The sequence below is a fragment of the Camelus ferus genome, chromosome 20, assembly GCF_009834535.1.
Source record: "Camelus ferus isolate YT-003-E chromosome 20, BCGSAC_Cfer_1.0, whole genome shotgun sequence".
Taxonomy (NCBI): Eukaryota; Metazoa; Chordata; class Mammalia; order Artiodactyla; family Camelidae; genus Camelus; species Camelus ferus.
This window is the reverse complement of record NC_045715.1, coordinates 21,704,291-21,731,124: the sequence shown is the minus strand read 5'-3', so window position 1 is coordinate 21,731,124 and position 26,834 is coordinate 21,704,291. Positions and strand designations below refer to the sequence as shown.

General features: G+C 38.6%; 1 protein-coding gene across 1 annotated transcript; it reads right to left on the bottom strand.

The window, feature by feature from the left end:
• Positions 1–446: 446 nt before the first annotated feature.
• On the bottom strand, positions 447–4,811 carry LOC102518911 (SLA class II histocompatibility antigen, DQ haplotype D alpha chain). The gene is made up of 5 exons (XM_006180518.3): positions 4,645–4,811; positions 2,319–2,567; positions 1,580–1,861; positions 1,162–1,336; positions 447–996 (listed from the first exon to the last, which is right to left on the bottom strand). The coding sequence occupies exons 1-4, from the start codon at positions 4,724–4,726 to the stop codon at positions 1,182–1,184; spliced, it is 768 nt and encodes a 255-aa protein (XP_006180580.2). The 5' UTR covers positions 4,727–4,811; the 3' UTR covers positions 447–996; positions 1,162–1,181.
• Positions 4,812–26,834: the final 22,023 nt, after the last annotated feature.

Sequence of the window (26,834 nt, the reverse complement as noted above, 5' to 3'; positions counted from 1 at the left end):
CAGGGAAGTCTGTGTGGGTATCTGGCAGGAATTCATGTAGGAGATGAGGCAAACTACACCTGTGTTCTATGGACCCCAAATACCTCTGTGGTTTCTACCCCATCCCCTTTCCCTTTGTTACTAACCCTAAGTAAGGACAACGTATTTGGTCCTTCACAGATACCTGCTTTCTTATTCTCAATTCTCCTATCAGACATTTCTTTTACTGCCTACACAATTCTTACCTCTTCAAGTATGAGGAGGGGAGAAGAAAGCTACTTTTATCACTGTTAACTCTTTAAAAATTAAAAATTTTGGGAACCAATCTTGACTTTTGGTACTTTTCATATTCAAAATTTCTTTCTGCTACCTTATTTTGCCATCATAATTTTAAAAGTAATATTAAAATGAGTAAAGTTTTACATCTGCTTTTTTGTATTTGTGTTCTAACAAATCTACACCAAAGGCAGAGGGTATATATTTATTACTTTCATTGAAGTCTGATTTGGGGGGGGGGTGGGTGGCAGTGGCCACGGACAGGAAAAAAAGGAAGAGAGAAATATTAACCTCAGCTAAGGTAGCAAAGTACTGTGTTTGCTCCTGTGTTGCTGGGTGTGAAACATGATCTGGGAAATGAGATCAAATGGGCCTGTAGAGTAAGAGACCTAGTCAACCTTGAGATGAAAGACAGGAAAAAATTCAGTAAAGACCTGGTAAAGGGATTTATTGCTTCCATGGATATATTAGTTTAGGGTCACTGAGGGATTAAGTAGCTGGGTGGGATAGCTCAGGGATCTCCAATAGGGAACAATTTAGGAAAGAAAAAAACTAGGAGGCCACGGGGAGAGTTCCAAGGGCTATGTATGAGAGTTCTGAGATGATACGGCACTTTAAGTCCCAGAGAAGAGGTGAGAGGAGGAGTGCAGGAGGAGAGAAGGTATATGACGAACTTGGCCAGAAAATGGTTCTAGGTCATCTAGCACATCCGCTCTTCTCTCTCGCAGAGGGACAGTGCACCTGCAGCAGGACAGACACAAGGCGGGTGGGTCCTAGGGGCTCCTGGGCCATTATCATGCTGTTTCCCAATTCTGCAACTTTTGAGCACATTTGTGTTCAAAACCTCCTCCCAATTTCCTTCTTCCTGTACTGGGTCTCTAGCTCTAAAAAAATTTGAATTCTTACCTTCCCTTCTGGAGTGTGACTCATAAGGGTCCTTGGTGTCTGGAGGGAGCACCTGAGCGCAAGCCTTGGATAATGAAGACAGTGCCCACCACGATGCCTACGAGGCCCACGGTCAACCCCAGGGCGCAGACCACAGTCTCCGTCAGCTCTGACATGGGGGTTGGAATCTCAGGTTCTGTGAGAGTGAAGTTGTGGAGGTCACAACACAGAGTGTTTCTGTGTGTGTACGTGGGATGGGGTGAGGGAGGATTGGTTCTGCAAGGTCTTGGGGCATGGGACTTAGGGAGGAGAGTGAGGTCTGCATTAGAAATACTGGAAGTGTGAAGTTTGGGGCCATGAGGACTAGGGGATAAGAGGCAGGATGTCCTAGACTCGACCTAGAAAAGAAGGTTCCAAAAGGGGTGGGACTCATACATACCCCAGTGTTTCAGGAGTGGCTCATCCAGGCCCCAGTGCTCCACTTTACAGTCATAAATATCATCATCAGAAGGGAGGAAGGTGAGATAACTGATCTTGAGGAAGGAATGATCATTTTTGGAGAGGAAGCTGGTCTCAGAAACGCCTTCTGTGACAGAGCGCCCATTCCTCAACCACGTGATGTTGATCACAGGAGGGAAGATGTTGTCCACGTGACAGATGAGGGTGTTGGGCTGACCCAGCATCACGGGGGCCTTGGGAAACACAGTCACCTCAGGAACCTCTACGGTGAGGAAACAGCACTGACGTGGAATGAGAACAGCTCTGCCCTGGGGTCCCACACTGTGTCCTGGGGAGCCCACCCACCAACACTGCCCAGTGTGATAGTGGAAGAGCTCTTATTCCCTCCTGCTTGGGACCCACTATTCACTCCCTCTGCTTTATCTCTGTCCCCTTCTTTTTGAGGACCTGCTTGTCAGGAGGGAGGGCTATGGGAGCTTTCCTTGAAAGATTCAAAGATTGCGTTATGGGAGTAGGGATCTTTGTATCACAGGGAGACATGTGATTTGTAATAAGGAGGAGAATGAGGGTTCAGCAATTACCCTGAGAAAATCTGAGACTCCTTGGAAAGGTGAGAATTTTATAGAGTGGTAAAGGTTATCTACCCTAGGAATGAGGGGAGTGAGGCCTGGTATGAAGGGATAGATTCAATAAAGAGAGACAGCATGGTGAACACATACCATTGGTAGCAGCAGTAGAGTTGGAGCGTTTAATGATAATGTCCAAGTTATGTTTCGATATGTCTAAGTTTCTCAGTGCACCTTGTGGGTCAAAACTTGCAAACTTGGTAAACAGAGGCAGCTGCCAGACAGTCTCCTTCTTCTCCAAGTCCACGTAGAACTGCTCATCTCCATCAAATTCATGGGTATATTGGCCAGAGGGACCGTAAGACTGGTAGACATTTACGCCGTAAGAGGCAACATGGTCAGCTGAGTCGGGTTGAGCATGAAGGTGGAAAACAGAGGTGGATAAAAGAACCTCATTAAACAAAGTGACAGGAGAAATTGACTTTCATGTGTTGTGGGCTTTACACGGTGACTGCGCCATAGTCTGTAGACAAAATTCCCAGCACGTGCTTCCTCTCCCTTAGTGTTGGTAGTTGTCTGATTAGTTAAAAGGCCCTGAAACAAAGCCTCCCTATCTTTGCAATGAATCTTCTTGATTTCTTTTCCAGACATGAATATATGCAATTATTCTTTTCAAGGTCCTTGTCCTTTGCTGCCGACTGTGGCTGAAAACATCACGCATCTGTGCCAACTGGAAACAATTCACTTTTACAGTTTTATCCTTAGCTGGATCCCCTGTCCTGCTCAGCAATGGCCCTTCTGCTCTCTGCACCATTTTCTTTCCATCACTAATCTGTGCACCCTCTAGGGGGCAGAAAGCACATCTTTTCATCTTTGAATCCCCCAAATTTAGCTTGCTGTGTGCTTAGAAATTGAACAGCAATTGCTACTCTTGAGCATCACAGAGATTTTGGAGAAGACTGACAGACAAAGGGGTAGCAGAACCGTATGAAAGTCAGAATCAACAGTGACCAGACGTGCATTATGATTTGTGAGTCCTAAGCACTGTTGCTCTGTGAGTCCCTTCTTTTATAAGAATATTAAAAATCGTATTTAATGACCATATTCTAATAAGGACAAGTATAATCTAGGCTGGATTAAAAATTGGAATATTTTCCACTATCCTTAAAGTTTATCTTCTAATTTTAAAAGAAAAAGTGTTTTATGGGGCCCTATAAGCATTGCAGGCCCTTGGCACTGTGCTCACTGTGCCTGGTGTGTAAGTTGAGTCTGCCCAGGGCTCTGGTGTGACGTTGAAGAAAGAGAATTCTGAAGAGCTCTGGAGAAGCAGGAGAAACCTGCATTACCACACAAAATTAGAATGGGAGCAGTCATGGTTAAGAAAGTTGCTGAAGGTCAGAGTAACCTCCGTTTCACTTCCCTTTTGAACTATCTGGCCTTTCTACTTTGGTTTTTACAAACCCACTTTTCATGTCTATGAAACAACAGAGACATGAGCCATGCATGGATCCTGGAAGGAAAGGAGGGTAAAGGAAAGTATGAAGAGAAAGTGGAAGAGGTGGACAGCAAAGGCACCGGGGCCTGGGGAACGTAATAAACAATCTGTGCTTGACCATTCTTCTTTTTGAAGGACTTTCTTAGACGGGGTGAAGAACAGGAAATTTGGGCTGACAATTTGAAAACAATGTAATTTAATTCATCAAGTTTCCCATCATAAAGTTCTCAATTTAAAATAAAAATAAATTTCTTGTTTTGTTAAAGAAAAAAATGAAGCTACACCTGTAATGGTAATACTAAAAAATAAGAATACTCTTTGACACTTGTGTGTCTTAACTGCTTAGAAAGCATATCTACACACCCATTTTATTTATTTGTGGGATGACACATGTGAGGTAATGAGGTAAGTGAGGACCACTGGTAAAATGACTTGTCTAAAGGCATCCGCTGGGCTCGCTGACCCATTCCCCACCTGCGCCAGATTCCAGCCTGGAAATGTATGTAAATCTGAGACTAAGAAAAGGTCACCCTTCTTTACATCTACATAGTACACTTAATTCATGGAAGTATTTATTGCAAGATAAACTACAGGAGAAATATATAAAAAGCTTCAAAGTTTGTTCAGAGAAATTTGGAAGCAGTAGTTCTTGAAATTTTTGTAACAAAACATCTACTTGTGGAAACACCTCTAATCTTTGAGGCAACCACGAATGAATGCCCTGAGCCCCTCCAGGACACCTTCACTGGATCCAGTAACAGAAGCAGAATGATGTCCTTGGTGCACTCTGCAACAGCACAGGTCGTGGAGGGAGTGGGTGGGACCTTAGTTTCCTGAAGGAGGAACAACTGTAATTTTAAAATTTGCTTAATATTGAGAACGCTTTGAGAAGTCCCTACTGCTTTATGCCAATCTCTATCTTTTTTCCCCTCCAATTCCCTGCTCCCCAACTCTAGTCTCCACGTCTCTCAGCCACGCACTCACCCACGATGTCTTGAGCTCCGCAGGGACTCATCACGGTGGTCAGCGTGAGGACCCCCAGAATCAGAGCTCTGTTTAGGATCATCCTCTTCTCCAGATGGTCTCAGCGGTCGCTCTTCTGGGCTGCACGGCAGTGATGAGGACTGAGCTGAGAAGGAGCTCTAAAGACGCCCAAACCAGACTCTGCCAGGTCAGGTTTTGGCCAATCAGAAAAATCCCCTATGATGACGCCTCAGTTGCTGGTTGAAGACTTTGTGCTAAGGGGCCTGGACGGGGTTGGGAAATCCCCTGGTCCTGATGCAGCCTCCATTCACAGTGGACCTGACAGTTCTCCATGAAAGAGGGAGTATATGAAATCAGAATCCTGTCACATGTGTGTCTGCCTGCTGGTGACAAGACGGGTGGGAATTTCTGAGCAGTCTCATGGATAAATGAGGTCATCAGTAACATGGTATCTGACAGGATTGTCTGGGTTACAACTTCCAAGAATTCTCCCCTGAGTTGATCGCTTCCCTGGCAGTCCTCAGCCCCTCCCCTTTCCCTGGCCTCCATATGTGGGCTAATTGTCTTTCTGCTCGCTTCCCTAGCACGTGTGGAATTCTCTAAACACTGGGTGACCCAGGGGATTTCTGCTGGTGGTAGCCAAGGAATACCTCTGCCTTTTCTGCTTCTATAAATCCAGTTGAGTAAATTACTCTTCTCATCTTCTCAAAATCTCCACTGACTGCACCCAGGGTAATAAAAGGACTTACCATGTCATGCAGGGCCGCCTAAGGTAACTGCATGATCTTCCATTTGAATGTTTCCCCTGCCTTGAGTATTTATGCTTTGTGTTTTGGTGAACCTATCTACCTTTAAAAGAATTTGGGGGACATTGATTACATTAAAGGAAGGTCTGTCTGGCTTGCTATATAGTGTTTTTAAAATTTAAGAATGTCACGTCAAATGTTGAGGATGGAATCCAAGGAACCGCTGTGACTAAGAAAATTGTTTTTCTTCTATTCACCTACTGGATATTTTAACATTTTTTATCCTGCCACATTAAGATTCCAGGTACTTTTGAGGAACCAGGGACTGAGCTCAAGTCAAAGGAAGTTTTTAGAGAGAGACATTTTTTTTTTTCCCAGAGGAATCAATTTTCTGTGTGTTATGGAAGGCGCAAGTTAACGGGAGTTCCATTTAGAATCAATCACCCTGTCCTTGTTGGCTGGCCCTCGGTTTCTCAGCGCTCTGTCTTAGCTCACAGTGATGGAGACTATGAAGCAGAGCGAGACAGAAAAAGCTGGTGTCTGCGAGCTGCCTGGCACCATTAATTAGGCCTTGGTGTTGCCAGGAGCGGCCTGCTGGTCACAGCTAGATTTCGGTGTTTTCTTGCTCATCGTCAGCAATGCCATGTAACCAGTGTCAGACAGCCGTTCTGTGACCATGATGGCTCAAAACAGAAGACAAGGCCACTCAGGAGTCGCGTCTCAGCACAGGCAGAACATGAAGCGTGTCCAAATCGTGAAAGTGGCCAAGCATGCTTCTCCCCTGGGTAATATGAACGGCCTCTGCTCCTTTCCCAACTGCGGCTATAGCCTCAGTGTAGTCTTCCTTCCTACTTGGTAAGATTTATTAAGATGCCTGATTATAGAATTACTCCACCCCCCACCCACTTCCTGACAGAATCCAATGAAGAACAGCCTCTCTTTCTTAAATCTTCCTCCAAATCACCTAGCACAAACCCAAAAGGCATAATAGTTTAAGGGTCAGTTTTATGTGTTACCTAGGTTATGGTCCTCAGTTATTCACTCAAACATGAATCTAGGTGGTGCTCTGAAGATACCTTGTAGACGTGATTAAGGTCCATAATCCCGTGACTCTAAGTAACAGAGATTATCTTAGACAATCTGGGTGAGCCAGAACCAATCCATTGACGATTCTCAAGAGCAGACCTGAGGTTTCCCTGGGGGAGAGAGATTCCACTGTGGGCTGCAGCTTCAGCCTGTGTGGAGAGCTCCAGCCTGCCTTTCCTGATGGTAGATAGCTCACGCTATGGGCCTTGGACTTGCCTAGCCCATCCTCACAACTGTGTAAACTAATTCCTTGCAATAATTCTCTTAGTACATCTCTCCAACAGGTTCTGCTTCTCTGGTTCCAACATCTTCATTCTGAGATGCCCATGACTGCATGGTGAGCTGTCTCCTTCACTTCAGTGAACAATAACACCAGCTTGCTCGTCCACAGATGTGCTCCTGGTGGCCCTTGGCCAAAGGCATTTACAGCACTTCATTGGACTGATGTGAAGGATACGCATACGCTGCATCTGGACTGAAAAGTTCCCAGGGCTCTTCAACTGTCCTCGTGATACTTTAGCATCATCTCCATTTTACAAGGAGACAATAGATTTCAGAAAGTTGAAAGAATTTTCCCAGGGTCACACAGCTGGTGAGTGCAGGGCTGAAATGTGACAAAGGCAAGTCAGGAGTTCCTGTGGAGGGAGGAGATCTCTCATGTGGATTCATAATACAGTGTCTTAACATAATAGGATAAATATTTGATCCTATAGGTGGCCTTATCATTCTTTCTAGTCTCTTCTATCATGGACCAAGAGGGATTTTTGAGGTTCTACCTGAGACGCACTCCTTTTACCATGAAGCACCTTTTTTCTGTGCAGTAAATAACATGTTTCTATGCTTTTTCCTGGGTTCACACTTATCTGCTTTGTATCTTAAAGAAATTCCTTATGATTTGGCAAATGATCAAAACCTTTCTTGATGGTGCTTCAGATTTTCACCTATTTATATTATAGTTAAATAAATTCAACTCAAAGTAGGAAGTTAGGGTGTTAAACATGCAGGATCAGAATTGTATCGTGGGAAGTTGAAGGTCCAGTCTCTGATCCCACATCCTGTGGAATGCAGGGGAAGTCCAAGCAAGGCAGTGTCATTAACTAAGAGACAGAAGATGAGCTCTCTGTCTTCAACCTGACTCTGTGTCTCTCGTCTTCCTCCGGTCACACAATGAATCTTGTTCTAGTCGCTTCTGTCTTCAGGTCATAATTTTAACATAAAGTGAAATTATTAGTGAACTAGACTTAGATAGAGGAATGTGCGCCAATTTAAAAACCAATTTGTTATATTTGTCTAAAAGGTAAATAAGAGATCCTATTCATAAATTAATGGTGGAAATGAGGTTTGCAGTTTAAATATTATTTTGTCCAATAATTTTCTTAAAAATCATTAATTTTCTATTATTGATTTAAGACTTTAAATTGTCAATGGAATTGAATGTGTCATTATAACTTACATCTTTGAGAACCCTCTAAGAAATTAGTTAATAACTCATGTTACTTCTATTTAACATTTATAACGTTCACTAAGAAACTGTATTTTCAAGTTCTTAAGTTCTGACTTTCAACTATTTTGCTGTGATACAACCCTAGTTATTATGCATTGGTGAAGTTTTACTAAAAGGGCCAAGCCTCCACCATCTAGAAGTAGGTAAAGATGCTTCACAACAACAACAGAGTCGAGAGCAATAAGGTAAAAAGAAGATGGACATTGTAATCAAATGAAGAAATATTCAATAATGCTTTTGATTTTATCAGCTGCATTGCTTAAAGATATTGAAGAAGACACAAACAAATGGAAAGACATTCTGTGTTCATGGATTGGAAGAATTAATATTGTTAAAATCTCCATTAGCCAAAGGCAACTATAGATTTAACATGATCCCCATCAAAATACCAGTAACATTCTTCACATAAACAACAATAGCAAATCCTAAAATTTGCATGGAACCACACAAGACCCTGAATAACCAAAGCAATCCTGAAGAAGAACAAAGCTGCAGGTATCACTCCTCCTGATTTCAAACTATACTACAAGTCTATAGCAATAAAACAGTGTGGTACTGGCATAAAAATAGACACACAGAGCAATGGAACAGAGTAGAGAGCCCAGAATCAAACCCTTACACAAACGGTCAACTAATATTTGTCAACGGATGCTACCTAGATCATCCAAAGAGGAAAGAATAGACTCTTTAACAAATAGTGCTGGAAAAACTGGACAAGCGCTTGCAGAATAACGAAATTGGTCCCCATCTCACACCACTCACAAAATCTTAACTAGAAATGGATCAAAGCCTTAAACCTAAGATCTGATATCATAAAACTCCTAAAAGAAAACATGAGAAACAAGCTCCTTGACATCTGTCTTGGCAATGAGTTTTTGGATATGACACCTAAAGCACAAACAACGAAAGCAAGAGTCAACAAAAGGGGCTGCATCAAACTTAAAAGTTTCAGCACAGCAAAAGAACAATTAGCAAAATAAAAAGGCAACCTACAGAGTAGGGGAAATATTTGTAAACCATATGTTTGGTAAGGGGTTCATATTCAAAACATATAAAGAATTAAACAACTCATTAACAAAAAATCCCCACAAAAATCAGATTAAAAAATGGGCAGAGGAACTATAGACATTTTTCCAAAGAGGACATTCAAATGGCCAACAGGTACATAAAAAGATGCTCAGCGTCACTAATCATAAGGGAAGTACAATCAAAAACACAATGTGCTGTCACGTTACACCTGTTAGAATGGCTATCATCAAGAAGACAAGAGATAACAACTGTTGGCAAGGATATGGAGATGTGATGTATGTTGTACACTACATTCCTAGTACTTATTTATCTTATAGTTGGAAGCTTGTAACTTTTGACTTCCTATGTCCAGTTTTCCCTTCCCCCACTTTCCACCTCTAGTAACTGCAAATCTCATCTATTTTTCTGAGTTTGTTTTTGAAGTATAATTGATCTACTACACTATGTTAGTTCCTGTTCCATAGCGTAGTGATTCTATATTTCTATATGTTTCAAAATGATCAGCACCACAAATCTAGTTGTGATCTGTCACCATACAAAGATACTACATAATTATTGACTCTATTTCCCACACTGTACATTTCATACCTGTGACTCATTTATTTTGTATCTGTAGTTTATGCCTCTTAATCTGCCTCACTACTTACTTTCTCTCCCTACCCCTCTCCCCTCTGGCAACCATCTGTTTGTTCTTTGTCTCTATAACTCTGTTTCAGTTTTGTTATGTTTGTTCATCTGTTTTGTTTTTTAGATTCTACATATAAGTGAAATTATTAAGGGTACAAACTTGCAACAAGTAGTAAGTAAGCCCTAGAGATCTAATGTATAGTACAGTGAACATTGTATTATAATAATCAAACTTGCTAAGACACTAGAAAATTATTCTAATCACTAGAAAGAAAGGATAATTATTTAATATGATAGATGTGCTAATTATCACTACAGTGGCAATAATATTATGGTATATAAATGTATCAAATTAACATTGTACAGCTTCAGTTTACACAGTGTTGTATGTCAGATATATTTCAATAAGAAAAGAAAAGAAAAAAATAGCATAATTTAATTTTTACTAAACAAATTGAAGTTTCAGTTAAAAACCTTCAAACAATGAAAACCCCAGGCACAGATGACTCCACTGGCAATTTCACCAAACACTGCAGAAAGAAATACTACAGGAACTCTTCCATTACTTAAAAAAAGAAAACATATCTTAACTAACATTTTTTAAGTGAGATTAACATGTTTGCAAGAAAAGCAAACAACAGGCCAATATGCCCCATGGACAGATATTAAAAATAAAAAAACTCAGTGAAATATTATTATCAAATAGAATTGAAGAATTTACGGAAAAGATAAATCATGACTAAGTGGGATTCATTACAGGCATGCAAACTTGTTCAACATAATATTATGTAAATTATTGTATTAGTAGAATGAAAAACAGCCCACAACATACTCAATAGATGCAGAAAAATCATTCAACAAATAATTTTAAATTGAAGTATAGTTGATTTACAATATTATATTAGTTTTAGATGTAAAACATAGTGATTCAATATTTTTATAGATTATACTCCATTTTTTTTATTGTAAAATATTGGCTCTATTCCCTGTGCTGTATAATACATCCTTGTTGCCTGTTGATTTTATACCTAGTAGTTTGTACCTCTTAACCTCCATTCCTATTTTGCCTCTCCCCCTTCCCTCTCCCCACTGATAATCATTAGTTTGTTCCTTATATCTGTGAATCTGTTCCTGTTTTGTTATATTCATTTATTTGTTTTATGTTTTTAGATTCCACATGTAAGTGATAACATGCAGCATTTGACCTTCCCTGTCTGACTTATTTCACTAAGCATAATACCCTCCAGGTACATCCATGTTGTTGCAAATGACTAAATTTCTTTCTTTTTTTTATGGCTGAGTAATTCCACAGGATACATATACCACATCTTCTTTATACAGCCATTTGTTGATGGACACTTAGGTTGCTTCCATATCTTGACTATTGTAAATAATGGAGCTATGAACATGGGCGTGAACATATCTTTTTGAATTAGTGTTTTCATTTTCTTTGGATACACACCTAGGAGTGGAACTGCTGGATCATATGATAGTCTTATTTTTAGTTTTTTGAGGAATCTCCATACTGTTTTCCATAGTGGCTGCATCAACATTTGACAAAATTTAACCTCCATTCATGATTAAAAATTCTCAGCATGTCTTAAACCTGATAAATGATATCTATTAAAAACTATAACTAACATGATGCTTAATTTAAAAAAGGCTAAATGCTTTTCTCCTAAAATTGGGAATAAAAGAAAAAGGATGCCTGCTCTCACTATTCCAAGTAAAAAATCATACTGCATATCTTAACAGGTGCAGTAAGACAAAATAAACTAATAAATAAATGACATATAGCTTAGAAGAGAACAAAAGTCTCTCTATTCACAGACAAATATATGTATAAAATCCCAAAGAAATAGAAAATCCAAACAATCTACAAAATTTATTACAATTACTGTGTTTGTCAAGGTCACCAATTCAAAATCAATATACAAATACCAATCTTGTTTATATTTACTTGTAATAAACAATTGAAAAATAAATTAAATAAGTACTATATAAATAGCACCAAAACCCATAAAACACTTAAATATAAATCTTACAAAATATATATAAATCTACATGCTAAAAACTATGGACCACTGATGAAAGAAATCAAAGAAGACCTAAAATACCCTGTCCATTTATAATATGACTCAATCTTTTTAAGATGTCCTCAGTTTGATCTATAGATTCAACGCAATTTTGTTCAAATTCTGAGCAGGAATTTTTGTACAAATTGACAAAGGAATTCTAAAATTTATGTAGAAAGGCAAAAAAAAAAAAAAAAAAGCCAAAACAATTTTGAAAAAACAAAACAGAGTTGGAGGATTCTCAGATTTGCTGTAAAACCAAAGACATTAAGCAGTCTTGTGCTGGTAAAAGGACAGGTATATTATCAATTGATCAGAATATTGTTGATAAGTAGCCCCATATATAGTCAATCAATTTATCTTTGGCCTAAGGGTAAAGACAATGAAATATGAAATTTTTCAACAAATGGGGATGGAAAAATTGGATATTCATATGCAAAATAATAAACTTTGACCCCTACGTCACATCCCATACAAAAATACCTCAAAAAGAATAAGAGAACTAAAGGAAAAACCTAAAACCATAAAACTTCTAGAAGAAAACAAAGCTGCTTAAGTTTTAATCACCAAAAACTGGAAATAACCCAAATGTCCCTCCATTAAGAAATGGATAAATAAACCACCATAGCACACAATGGGGTGATACGCAACAATAAATAGGAACAAATTACAGATTCATGCAACAGCATGATAATTTCAAGTCACTATGCTCTAAAACCTATATACTGTATAATTCCATTTTTATGACATATTTGCAAAAGCAAACTATGAGGATGGGGAGAGGAGTTGACTATAAAGGGACAGAGGTGGATATTTCAGAAAGATGAAACTATTCATCTTGATTGTCAATACTCACTGAGATATGAATTTAAAAGGGTAAATTTTACTATATGTATATTATACCTTAATTTAAAAAATGGAACAATACCAAAAACCAAACCATCAAAACCCATAAAATAAATAGAAATAATTATAATGAAAAATATGAAAATCTTTGAATCCCAAACCACAAATACAGCTGAGAGAAATTTAAAAAGATCTTAAACATATATATGTGTATATATATATGAAATGAATTTGAAATCTCAATATTGTTAAGATGTCAATTCTCTAAAATTGATTTATAGAGTCAAAGCAGTCATAATCAATATCCCAGGCAGATTGGAACCCCCTCTGCTCCCCTCCCCCTTTTTCCTTCTGTAGAAATTACTGTGCTAATTCTGACATTTATATAGGAGATAGGCATATGCAGAGGACCCACGGAACCAAAACAATTTTCAGAAAAGAAGAAAAAAATTGAAGAACTACCTGGTTTTAAGACTTACTAGAAAGAAAAAGCTGTAGTAATCAAGAGAATTTGGATCTTAAACTTACAAATGTAATATGTCAATTATATCTCAATAAAGCTGGGGAAAAAAACCCCTTACAGTCATTTTGGGCTCTGAATCAAGGTTTTCAATCCTTGGCATCTAATTACATGTGTTACACTTTAAGGGAACACAGAGCATTATACCTTTCTCTGAACAATTCCTTTCCTGATTTGGATTGGAAAATTGGTCAAGATTTTATAAAAGGCACACAACTTACAACTCTAAATAAAGATGTTTTTGGTATGGCTTTCAAACATGGCGAGCCTCAGTCCTGGCTAAGGTTGGTAACTGCTCTTGGATGGTTTGGGAGTTGGGGAGCAGCCAGTGAGAAAATCACTGTTTTAGGATAACCCGTGGCATGGCAGGCACTTCAGGGATGCTACCTTGTGAAAGTCTCACACCTGCATTGTTGGGCAGGTACAGCATTATCCTTAATTTATGGAAAAATAAAAGGTGGAGTCCAGCAAGAGCCTTTGAGGCTCTTAGGCTTAAAATCATTGTCCTAAAAGTGGAAGTGCTCAACTTCAAAATCCCAGATTCTCATATACCTCATTCTGCAACTCTCTTCACTTATAATCTATGCCTGCACTGTCCAACACGCGCACCGGCGTGACTACTGAACACTTGCAAAGTGAGTAGTCAAAATTGAGATGTGCTATGTGTGTCAAATACATACCAGAGTTCAAAGACTTAGTATGAACAAAAAGAATTTTAAATAGCTCATTAATTATTTTTGTACTGCTTGTATGTTGAAATCATAATATTTTGGCACTCAGGTCTTGAAGCCAACAGAAAGACTCAATGCTCTCAGAGTGAGGTGTTAAGATCTTTATTCTGAGGCCAAAAATTTCCTAAGTTAGAAAGGTAGGAAACTGAGGATGGAAGTGAAAAAATTCTTTGCTGGGCATGAGACTACATGTCTAAGGGAGAAACAGCTATGTAGAAGGAGAGGTGGGGTAGGTGAGGAAAGAAAATCTAGTCAAGCTGTTGAAGTTCAAAGCAAAATATCAGTAGTTCATGAAATCAATGCCACTAATATTTTGGAGAGGTTCACCATGGACCATAATCATTTTTGTAGAATCATCTAGACACTTTAAACATAGAAGCTGTGCTTTGGGAATCTGTAGATCTTACTTTTCCTAAGTGGGCAAAGTCTGGACAAGATACATATACAAGTCTAGAACTCAGATTCAACTAACCATGTCAATCTAGCACACAGCTTTTCTTCCCCTATTCCTGCCAACTTGGCCTTCTTCTTTCTGAGTCTAGGAGATCATGTGATCTGTAAGTCCTCAGCTTTTAGGAAGTGGTTGGGTAGTGAACAGTTCAATTAGCGATGATCCAGTAACATCAACATTAAAGAGATAATGTTGCAATTACTCTACTATAATATGCAAATTTGTTTTCTCACTCCCCACCGCATGGATTAATATAGTGAATAAAATGAGCATCTGTTTTCCTTAGAGCCACCTAGATCTTTGGGTTTGAAAAGGAGAAATTCGTGGTCCTTCAGATAACTGAATATAAACTGTCATAAGCCAGGAAGAGCTTGGCAGTGGAGCTTGAAAGACTGAGACAAGTTTTTGCAGGTGACCCCTTGAATTTCTGTTATGGAGGGAGTAGATATATTTGTCAAGACCCCACATCCAGGCTACAGCATGTGAGGCAATCATAGACTTTTGAGAAGGATTTTATTCAGCCTTGTATTTCTCAAATACCTCACATATGCCACTTCCACTACTGGCTGGCTGTGAGATGATAAGGATTATAAATTTACAGTCAGAACTAAGGTGAAATTTACAACGCAAGTGTTCAGGTCCTTCCCTGGAAATTGCAGACATAATGAAATCCTGCCTCCCTTTGTTTATATTGTGTGGGGCTGGAGAGTTAATTTGTACTTGTATGTTCCTTCCAACTACAGACTTTAGAAATATTTCATCCCCTCAAACTAAAGAAATATTTGAGAAATTATTACTTCCACGCATGTTTAGAAAAGGAAACACTTTTGAAAATTAAACAGCATAGCTGAGAAGAGAGTAATTATAAATCAAAGTGGTGAAATTAGTAAGTGTTCGTTTGTTTTGCCTAGTTACCATCATGCCTACTAACTTTTAGAATCACACTGTTAATTTTAGAATTTCATGTGGCATTTGATTTATAGTTATCTTTTCAGCTTTTCATGTTACATTAGTAAAATTTTGCTATATTTGTTATTTGTTACATATTATATTTTGTTTGTATTGTGAAGACAGACACTTTTTCTGTACACAGTAGCTTTATTCCTGTGGGTTCTCTGATAGCTTAGTTTTCCAGAGACAAGTGATGTTGTCCTATATCTGATCCTCATTGGCTGGAGAGAACATGTCCAATGACAGATTGCTGTTCCACTTAGAACACAACTTCTGCAAATGTTCTTTGTCAATAAATCCTAGTTTAGCTTATGCTCTCTTTGTGGGCAAGAGGTGGTAGGTAGGGTGGGAGTTGAGCAGAGCCGCAAAGCCACTCTGGATGGGCTTCCCTGCCCCCCATCCCTCCGTCCCCCAGTATCTTGAATCTGTCTCTTGAATTTATTTCTTTAGGTCTAAACTATAATAATTAATATGGTGATCAGAGGTAATGAAATAAATCATGTCCATAGAAGAACAAAATGATACAGAAAAGAAACAGCAAATTGAAAATTAAGCAATATAGTGGAGAAGAAAGCTAATCATTTTTAAAAATTGCTCAGTAGAGTAGCAGTCTTGTATATGCAGGTACTTTTCATACTGATTTTTGGGAACATGATATCTCAGGTAGATGTTGATTGAAACTGCATTAAATCTACTATTATATTCCTTTCTCGGAATAATGTATTCTCCTCCACTTATTCATCTTCTTTTGTGGTTTCAGAAAAGTTTTGCAGTATTTTCACTGACTCTTTATATTCCTTGCTAAATGTATAACAATATTTTATATTTTTTTCCCTTGTTAACAGATACTTTTTTCTTTTTCTTACAGTCTTTCATGGCTTAGTCTGCCAGAGACAAATGCTGCTGCATCCCATATTTTTTTTTTAAATAAACCTGATAATACAACTTTTAATAATACATTGATCTAAAATTACATTATTACATTTATTTTTGGGACCCTTTTTAAAAGACTGAAGTACAGTCAGTTACAATGTGTCAATTTCTGGTGTACAGCACAATGTACCAGTCATGCATATACATATATATATATATATATATATATATATTTGTTTTCATATTAGTTTTCGTTAAAGGTTATTACAAGATATTTTAATTTGCCTGAGGGGAAAGTTTCCAATGTCTTATTTTTGTTTCACTTAAACCCTACTTCTGCAAAGTTTGTCACCAAAGCCTGGCTAGAGCGGAGTGGTGGTGTGGAGACTGGGGGTTGGGATGAGGAAGTGTAGATAGCACTCACACCATGGGTGTGCCTTCCAAGGTCCTCTGCTCCTCTGTCTAAAATATGTTCCATATGAAAAGGCAGTGAGGGGATCAGCAGTCAGCTGAGGGAACATGTATCACCCTTCTGATCTAGGTCATGATCAGGTGTTGCACTTAAACCAAGGATGGGCTCATGCCTACATACCTGTAGGGAAATGACAGCCATAAATACCAACTTCTTAAAGTATTTCTACTTCTGGAAATGCTGAGGATACTTATTTCTTTATGTCCACTCAGTCCCCAGTGAGTTTCATGATGTGCCGACTGGCTCTCATGGTGTAGGCTCTGCTTAAGAAACTGCATAGACTCGTAAAATCAACTGTGAGTTCAAACTACTGGTGTGAACCTGATTTTTGCAGTTTTAGAATCAACCAGCAAATTCTGGGATGTGTAGATGGTGGAAAGGAAATCAGGATGGGGTGAAGGGATGGACCCAGCTATTTCTCGAGATGTCTGGGATCTAGTTAGTTTCCTGGAGGTGTCTAGAACAATGGCAGAAGCTAGTACATTTTTGGGAGGGTGGGAGGAAGGTAATTAGGTTTGTTTGTTTGTTTATTTATTTATTTATTTATTTATTTATGTTTTGGAGGAGGTACTGGGGATTGAACCCAGGATCCTGTGCATGCTAAGCATGTGCTCTGCCACTTGAGCTATACCCTCCCTCACCTAGAACAATGGCAGACTCTAAAGCACGACATAGCTGTTCCTCTCAAATTCCTTCTCATCTCTCCTTTCTCCTCATCATAAAGAAAGCCAGGCTTCTTTTGGCTTTTGATTCTGAGACTTTCTCCCCAGATGTATTGAAAACTAGCAAGGCTACTGAGAATAAGAAGATAGATTGACAGATTACCCTCCAGCCATAATGATAGTGATAATTAATAATGATAATAACAATAATGCCCAATACATTGCCTGCTTACTGTATGCCAGGTACTCTTCAAAGTGCTTTTACTATATTAACTTACTTAATCTTCATGATGTCATGGGGTAGGTGTATTATTATTACTTCCTTTCCCCATTTTATCAGTTAGGAAATTGTAGCACGGAGGAGTTGAATCCTTGCCTAAGGCTACACCGTTAGTGAGAGGTGGAGCCAGGATTCAAACTCAGGCAGTTTAATCTCAGGGTGATGTGCCAGGGGGACACTTGTACTACGCTGTGCACAGAGGGCCCTTGGTGCTGTACATCCCCTCACAGGCACTGGACCAGTTGTAAAACCACCCACTTAACTCTTCTAAAGAAATGGAAATTTGTATTTTTGCAGCTGACTAAGCTCTACTCTGTGGACTCCTTAAGAGTGGAAAAGGGTCTTCTTTATTCCTTTGTTTCTTATACCTGACACAGTATTTGATTCATGTATGCACGGATGAACACTCCTGGTGAGATCCAGAATAATTTATCTTCAGGTTATTTAAATGGATGATATTTTGGAGTTTTGATGATCAGCTGAAGAATCTGAAATTTTATTTAGTGAGACTTAGAAATCTTATAGCCTCAAACACTTTGAGGCTAAAAAATCTTTCAAGCTTTATCAAAAACCAAAGAAATGTTCCTGAGCTGAGATCATTGCTAAACATGGCCAAAGGGTCAAGGCTTACACCCAACCCTAGAAGTTCCAACACAGAAATTGCTGTATTTTATCTACAAACTGGACATTTCCTCTAAAAGTTTCCTTTTGCAGCAAAAATAGTGTGAACATCAATAGTGCTCTTCTATCTGTGCGTGGGGACCACAGGGTTCATGGGCTCTGAATTTAAGGCTCATGAGATTGGGGAGTGTTCATGTATCTTCTTTTCCCTTTGTGAAGTGCAAAGTGGTAATTATTTTAGTTCCATGAGGTAAAAGACTGAAAAAAAAAAAGAATATTTTGGAGGGAAATGAGAAGTAGAAATGACTAAAGTTATAACGAATAATCTGTAAAAATGTCAAATCACTATGTTGTTCACCTGAAGCTAATACGCCTATACTTCAGTGAAAAAAAATGGCTAAAGGTATGTGAAAGGATTGAAAAGTGGGCTTGAAAGCTCAACTAAGATTGGAAACTTAGTTTGTGTCTACGATCCCAAGGGGATCATGAAAGCCTGATGGAGAAGAAGAAAGTGAGGGAATAGACACAGTGGAGATGGCACGGGCAGAGAGCTTCTGAAATTCAGAAATTCTACATAATGCTCCATATTCAAATTCCACAGACAAACTTCACTGAACTGAGATGTAAACGGAATTTCTTTCCCAGCTTTGAGTATGCCTTCTTGACAGTTTAGTCTGCCAGAGACAAATGACGCTGCCTTTCTTCCTTCATCTTATTAGCTGGAAAGAAAAGTATTTTATGATACATCATGATTACATATAAATGTGGTTTATGCAAAGATTTATGTCATCATCCTTCCTCTTTAACCACAACCCTGGCCTAATAACCACTTCCCAAATAGCTCCCCACTTCCTGCAAGCATCAAATGGATTATTAGTTTCTCTCAGGTTTTCCATGTAAATTTTAGACAGCAATATAGTCTCTGGTCAATCCGCCAGTAATCTTCACGCAAGATGTGTGAAAGAACATAAGAACAAGTTATTTGTACGTAAGTGTATCAGAGGAACGCAGGTTAACACCCAATCATGAAGGCAATTTTCACTAAGACATATTTTACAGGGCACTTTCTGAACATATGAATCCAACATATTAGTAACAACATTGTAGAAGTTTCTCATGGTAGGAAAAAAAGCATTTGGGAAATCCATTACAATGGGAAGGATCTGAAATTATTTGGTATGATAGTGAGGACTGTGTCCAGCTCTGGGTCAGAATTAGGGCCACTGTCTCAATATCTGAAGAGACTGGAGTTTTGAATGGTAAGGAGGCGGGATCTGTTCAGTTCACACTTGAATGGAGATTGGAACCGTGATGACTGCCAGCTTGGGAGTCCCGGCAGTAAAAAAGCCCCCTGCTGGTGGCCAGTCCTCAAACCCTGTGCATAAGCTGGGCCATCAGTGAGGGCACAAGTATATTTTCTGGAATAGTGTACCCTTCAGGGCCTGGGCTAAATTAGCCAGAGCCATCTCTTCCTTCACTCCACCCTATGAAAAAACTGGTCAAGCAGCCCTAATTTGCTCTGCATTATAGAATTTTCTAAAAGTGATGGTACCACAAAATGCTCATTTTTTAGCTCCCTTGGGTTTTCTCACTTGTAGTTTGTTCTATCTTTCTTGCTTTTGCTGAGGCATTATCAAAACACTAAGCTTACAAATTCTGTAATCTCTTTCTTCTAGTAGATTTTCTAAAGCCTAATTTAAATTTGAGACTAGGAATCTTTTTGACACTTGGAGACTGAAAGGCAGCATCTCTATTCCCTTCTATACTTCCTCATTCCTGTGAACTGGTGAGTCTGGAGATCACAATACAATCCTGAAAGTGACAAATTTCTCTGCTAGTTATCTCTGTTATTGAGATCTCGTTAATATGGGAGTCCTTACTATGTCCCAGTATGTGACTGGCTTTGTGGGGTTGGTCATGGGAGACCAACTGCACTGCCAAGTAATTCAGTGAAAAGCACTGATGTCTTCCCTTGCCCTGAGCATTTTAATCTGAATGATCTCTTCCCATAAAGGTTCTGTGGATCCTTAGTAAATGGTAAAGAGATTCTGAGAATCTTTCTGAGAACTTTTTCCATAATAGAATTCTGGTTATTTCTATTTTTATTTGTTTGCTATTACCATCTCTGCCTCTGTGAACATCCTTGTGCATGTCTCCTGGTCCACATGTATAAAGGTCTTTAGAACACATGTAAGAGTAGAATTGCTGTGTGTTGTATGTGTTTTTATAGCTTTACTGGATTTAACTAGTTGTATGAATTTATACCTCCACTATCAGTGTATAATTAATCTCACTAATGGACTTTCTTGCCAATACTTGGTATTTTCAGACTTTTTCATTTTGTCCATCAGTTGAGAATTAAATGGTACCTCCTGGTGGTTTAAAAATGCATTTTGCTGATTACTACTAAGTTGGGAATCTTTACATGCCTATTGGCCTGCTGTGTTTCCTTTTTGTAATCTAGCTCTAGCCCTTCCAGTGACATTAAGTTCCTTATTATTTTTATATATATAAAAATATCCATAAGTCTAGATAGAAATAAATTTATAGGATTTAGATTTCAGTTCTTTAATCTCAATCTCCTGTATAAATAACGTATTAAAATGATTTCATCCAACTTGTTACATAGTTTTTAAAGTGGTTGATATAATTTTAAGAAACATAAAGTCAATTATCAATATTTTAAAATGTTTTTTGCTATCATATTTCTGTTAAGAAATGCTTCCTTACCTAAGTTCATAAAAGTAAACTTCTAAATTTTTTACTAGAAGTTAAAATTTTTTCTTGTTCATATTCATGTTGAGTTTTCCCTCCAGATAACCAGTTCTCACAGGATGATTTATTAAAAACTGCACCATTTCCTAAGTGAATTCCAGTGCCAACTCCAGTGCATGGATGGGATGGTGCTGAGCCCTTTGTTTTTGTTCATTTGTCTGTAAGTCTATCCCTGCACCAATCTCATTCTTTTTATACTCAAGTTTCAGACCATTTTGGCCAGAGAATATACTTGATATGAGTTCAGTCTTCTTAAATTGTTAAGACTTGTTTTGTGACCTAGCATATGATCTCTCTTGGAGAATGTTTTGTGTGTGCTTGAGAAGAATGTATATTCTGCTGCTGTTGAATGGAACAGTCTGTATATGTCCATTTGGTCCATTTGGTTTAAATTTTTACTCAAGTCCACTTTTTCTTATTGATTTTCTATATGGATGATCTATTCATTGTTGAAAGAGGGATATTGAAATCCCCTACCCTTATTACATTGCTGTCTGTTTCTCCTTTCAGATCTGTTAATAATTGTTTTATATATTTAGGTGCCCCAAAAGCCATTGATTTCCACAGTGCCCTGAGGCATAAATTCCTCTATAAATGAATCCAATAAAGTTGTGACTCCTTCTGAGGAATCATTTCTGAGGTCAGTGTTTGATATTTGTTCTGGCCCTGGGAGGGCACCTCTCAGCTGTCTTGTTCCCCGGTTTTTATCTGCAAACTAGCCAGCCTATAGTGCAAGCTGTATCTTCATTAGATCCACGAATTGCTTCCCAGTTGCTTTTCATCATAGCCTTTACTGCTCATGAGAGTGCCTTTAGGTTTAAACTTCTCCATTTCTATTGCAAATGAAGTTTCCAAAGGAAGTGTCTGTTTCATGGCGATATCTGTTTCATGGCCTATTTCTCCTCCCAGGCAAAATATCTGAGCCAGGGCCCCGAAACCAGGGTAGGGACAATGGCAAGCTTCTCTTTGGGTGACTCCCTTACTCTGGGGGCTGAGTTCTTTGCGGAGGGGATGGCCAGGGACTTGATGTTCTCTTGGCTTGCCTTTCCCTTACCCTCATCAGCCAAGGAAAGGGTTATTGGAGGGTTAACCCAGGACTTTGACATGCCACACTCAAGGTGGATCCTGTGTTCCACTATTGGAAGTTGGGCACAAGCTGGGACCTCTTTAAAGTGCACTTATTTGTTATTTAGCCTAAGCAACTGATAGCTCAAGACAGGACAAGTAATGATGAGGTCCTGCTTCTCTTGGGAAGAAAGTCCTCTGGCTTAGACCTGAGGGGAGAGGGAGCCCTTGCTCTTGGCTGCAGCAGTCTGGAGTGGAGTCTCTGCCTTGCTGAGCTGGAAGTGGACAAGGAGACAGCTACTTTGGTCAAATACCACAGACTCTCACCTTTCTTACCAAATTTTTATAGATTTTTTTAAAATAGATGTTTTATTGCTTGCTGTTTCTTTTAGACTTTAAACCAGAGGCTTTAAATGATTGTCTACTTTCCATCAGTTTTGCTGGGGAGCAGGTCAGTGAAGTTCATTACATTGTTGATCTCCTTATATAACATTTTTGAAGTGAAAAAAAATCATAAAAATGAATAACAGGTTAGTGGTTGCCAGAGGTTAAAGTGAGGGTTGGAGATGGGTGTTGGGGGTGAGAGGGAAAGCGGATGTGGCTATAACAGCGACATGCACGTTTGTTGTGATTATGGTAATGCTCTGTATCTTGACTGTATCAATGTTAATATTTTGGTTGTGACATTATACAACAATTTTTTAAGTAGCAGCCATTTGGGTCAGCTGTATAAAGGGCACACAGGATCTCTCTGTATTATTTGTTACAACTGTATGTGGATCTACAATTATTCAAAATAACAAGTTTAATTAATAAAACATGTTGCCACTATAGCCATGAATTAGAGTGGGTAAAATTATGGCACATGATTTCATGAATAATTATTAAAGCCTTAACAAACATTTGTAAAAGTATAACGAAGACATGGGGAATCATTTAAAATACAGTGTTAAGCAATTTATGCAAGATAAAAAAATCTATATTATAAACTTACTTTTATAAAAAATAGAGATTATAAATTTTGGAAAAAGACTGAAATATACATTAAAATGGTCATAGTGATTATCTCATGTTGGAGCAGAGACAGATTAATTTGTCTCTATTAATTTTGTGGACTTTCAGTCTTCTTCATTGAGCAAGTATTACTATATACTAAGAAAAGTAGTGTGTTAATTTTTATTTTTTAAAACAAATAAGAATGTGACCTGCAGTACTTTTTATGGACTTGGATTTTAGAAGCCCTGGAGCTCCTCCAGCATCTAGTAACCCCACTGAATGGGAGCGAGGGAATTGACAACAGTGAGTCAGTGTTGCAGTCAAAATACTCTATTGTGCATGGTAGATCATCAAAGAAGGCATTGACCAATTCCCCGTATACATTGTGTGTATACGGAGGTTGCCCTCTGGGCCAAATCTTTAGCCATAAAGTAGAGCTCTGTTACAACCACTGATGTTTTCCTTCCAGTGCTGCAGTTTGGCAGAACACTTGGTTATTTCTCCCCTTCCTTGATGGATGTTCCTATAGTTTAAGGATACGTATAAGAAACCTCACTAAATCCTACTTAAGGCTACTCCTGTCTGCATGCAGTACGATCTCCTTGTTCATATATAAAACAAGAATTTCCGCTTTTTCACCATTGACTAGGAACTGACAAGCCTAGAATAGTATGAAGTTGTCTATCTGCCTTAGAAACAGAAGAACTCATTCCAGGCTTTCAGAGAAGCATTTCAGGGTATTGCCAGCGGATAACTAATAACTTTACTTACATGGTCAGTTAATCAGTTGATTAGAAAGTGAATACGGAATGATGAAAATTAAGCTACAAAGATTTCTGTCTAATTTGGAAGACATGTATTTCCTACTCCAAGGGTGAAGATCCCATTTCATTGCTGTGTTAGGTGTACCAGCAGTGTGCTGGCTAGCTCTTGAATTACAATGAACACAGATACCCTAAGGAGAGTTTTGACAAAGTCCTTGTCTTATCTCAAAGGGATGCTTGAAAACTGACTAACATTTGCATTAGTTAATATTATTTGGCCATGCTGAGGAACTATTTTCTCTGGGATAATTAAAAATTTATCCTCATTTTTTGTTGAAGTCAGTTTTCAGACCATGTCCCTCCCTTTTCTGTAATTATTTTCAGTTACTAAAATGATCAGTGACATGGAATAAAAACTAAATATTTATTAATATTGATCACATTCCAGGAACCAGTTAGTCATTAACATGGGAAATCACATAATTCAATCCCCTAATTATAGTGATGAAGAATTAGAAACTCAAAAGAATAGGTCATTGGTCCAGGCTACAGATCAGGCCCCAGAATTCTGACCTCATGACAGTGAACACTGTCTTTTCCAACCTACAATGTATATTCACTAACTGAGCTCCAGAGTAACTTGATTAAGTGAAATGTTTCTTTGTATTGGAAGAATATTAAAAGAGGAAATACTTTTAAAAATAAGTGACTTTTAAAATTTATTTATTTTTTCCCCTTAACAGAAGCACTCGGGATTGAATCCAGGACCTCACGTAAGCCAAGCATGCACTCTACCACTGAGCTACACCCTCTTCCCCTCTAGAAGAGGAAATATTAAGTTGCGGTGTGTGAAATTCATAGAATGAATTTTCTCTCAACTTTTATTCCATATACACTTCTGATCTCAGAAAAACTAATATTTTTTATTTCCTGGGATTTGGACTTAGGTAGAACAAAGTTTAGGTCCTGATAATTTGACCTTATATTTCTTAAACTCACTAATTCTTAGTCTCCTATTCATTTATTAATCAATTGCCTAGCTGGTTATTGAGTGCTAAGAGCTATTCTAGGTGCTGAAGATTCAGCAGTTAAAAATGCCAGGTTTGTCATGGTGATTAGTCGAGAGAGAATACATCTGGAAGTGCTGCTTCTCTAGAGCAAAGTCATCAGCATGTGATAATACGACTTTCGCTCAAAGTGTCCTATGACCATCAGCAGGTGGGCTCATGGACTTTTTCACAGTTTCCATCTCGTCCACCACAGGTACTTGAGCATCAGTAGCAGGGAGAGTTCAGTGTCATAGCCATTTCCTCCTTTTTAAAAACTGAGCAGGGACTTCCCGCAGATGCATGAAAAAATATCAAAAATATCTTTTCCACCCAACACTTAATCGTTACCCTCTACTCTGCTTCACAACTGCAAAATGTGGTTTCTTGGCTCCCTAACATGGAATATCACTTCTTTCCATGAAACTAGGTTGTCAGCCACTCCTCTCACCACATATCAGTCATCCTGCCCCTTCTCCACCTTCTCCCCAAGACCTGGGATCAGATCAGACTTTCTTAAAAGATACATCTGCTTGGAGACAAGTTATGCTGCTTCATTTTCTACCCCTATTGGCTGAAGGGAAAGGTCGGCAGGATGGGGATTTCCAGGAATGCTTCTCTTTCTTAAAATGACTCAATGTAAAAAGCTGGAATGTCTTCCTAAAAAGGAATTAATCTGGACCTGACTTAACTGATGAGGTAGATTCTGGGTTTGAGGTCTGAGCCTGCAGGTGTTGCCTCTGAAAAGAGAGAAGTTGCATTCCTTCTAAAAAGACTCATTTTTCTCTCTTCATCAAATGTTATTTCCTAGCACAGTTATGAGAATGTTAGTGCTCAGTAAATTCAAACCTTCCATTCTGTCATGTCTTAACCTTGTAACCACACTGGGATTACCAAAATGGCTTGGTTCATTTCCTTTTCCGTTTGCAGCTATACACTTCTTTTGCTTTGTTGGGGGTAGTTCCACTTTGTAGCCTGCCTTCTATTCCTTAAGGAAGACTCTTCTCTCACATTGGCCAGGACTCTTCTCCCCGCCTGCATCTTTCATCCTTTGTTGTCCCTGCATATCATTCCATTATATTTTATTTGCCCTTCTGCTCTGCAATTAACTTGAAACATACCCTTTCTCCTCTTTTTATGACTCTTACTATCTCAGATTCACATGAAGGACTCCAATCTTTAATTTTTAAGGTTCTTACAGATTTGTAAACCATTTGATCATTTTCCCACTTTTGAAAACTCATGGCTCCATCAGTTTATGCTTTCACTATACTTTATAAATAAATCTACTGCTACTCTTGTTGTAACATATTATAGAAAGATTATGTAGGCTATGAACTGCTAAGAAACAGGATCTACAGATTCCATTCATCCTGGCAATGCCAGCACTGTGAAGAATGCTTTACACAATTGCAGCCCGAATACATTTTTACTAAGTTTATAGTCTCCAAAGAGAATTGAATATTCTTCTCTTTTTGAAGTTGGGATAGAATTCCTGTACACCCACTATACTTCCAAAAATAGTATAAAATGTTATTTGCAGAATTGTTATAAAGATTAAGTGAGATAATTGAAAAATGCTTAATCAGGACCAGGAACTATTGATTCTTTTTCCATCTTTGCTCCTGCACTTTCTTATGATAACCAGCAGGTGGAGAGATGGCCCTGAACACCTCTCCTTTCAACCTTCCCACCACAGAGATTAAATTTTTTTTACCAGCAATGAGATACTTGCATCACAGCAACTTCCTGTCCACCTAATCCAAAGATGCCTGAAAGGAACAAATATCCTGACTATAGCACTTTACACCCATCTAAATCATGCCTAAAAACCAAAGGGGAAGAGTTCTTGGCAATCCACACAGCCGTATCCTGTTTCTTCTCACAAACTACAAGTATAAGACATCCTTCTCGCCCTATAACTCATAACCTGTCCCTACCCCACTTTCTCACAGGACCTTGAAACCAGACTCATAGTAGGAGCATTACAGTAGCATTATTTGGTGGAGATGAGTGATGTTGCTTCACACATTGGTTGTATAGGAAGGAAATTGATAAGAAGTGGGGATT

What these genes read in the sequence shown, in the direction of transcription:
- LOC102518911 (XM_006180518.3), bottom strand. Translation starts at nt 4,726, where the DNA reads ATGATCCTAAACAGAGCTCTGATTCTGGGGGTCCTCACGCTGACCACC. An exon ending in CGGAGCTCAAGACATCGTGG is followed by an intron (nt 2,568 to 4,644) that starts GTGAGTGCGTGG and finishes AACCCGACTCAG; the next exon opens with CTGACCATGTTGCCTCTTAC. An exon ending in GCCACTCCTGAAACACTGGG is followed by an intron (nt 1,337 to 1,579) that starts GTATGTATGAGT and finishes TCACTCTCACAG; the next exon opens with AACCTGAGATTCCAACCCCC.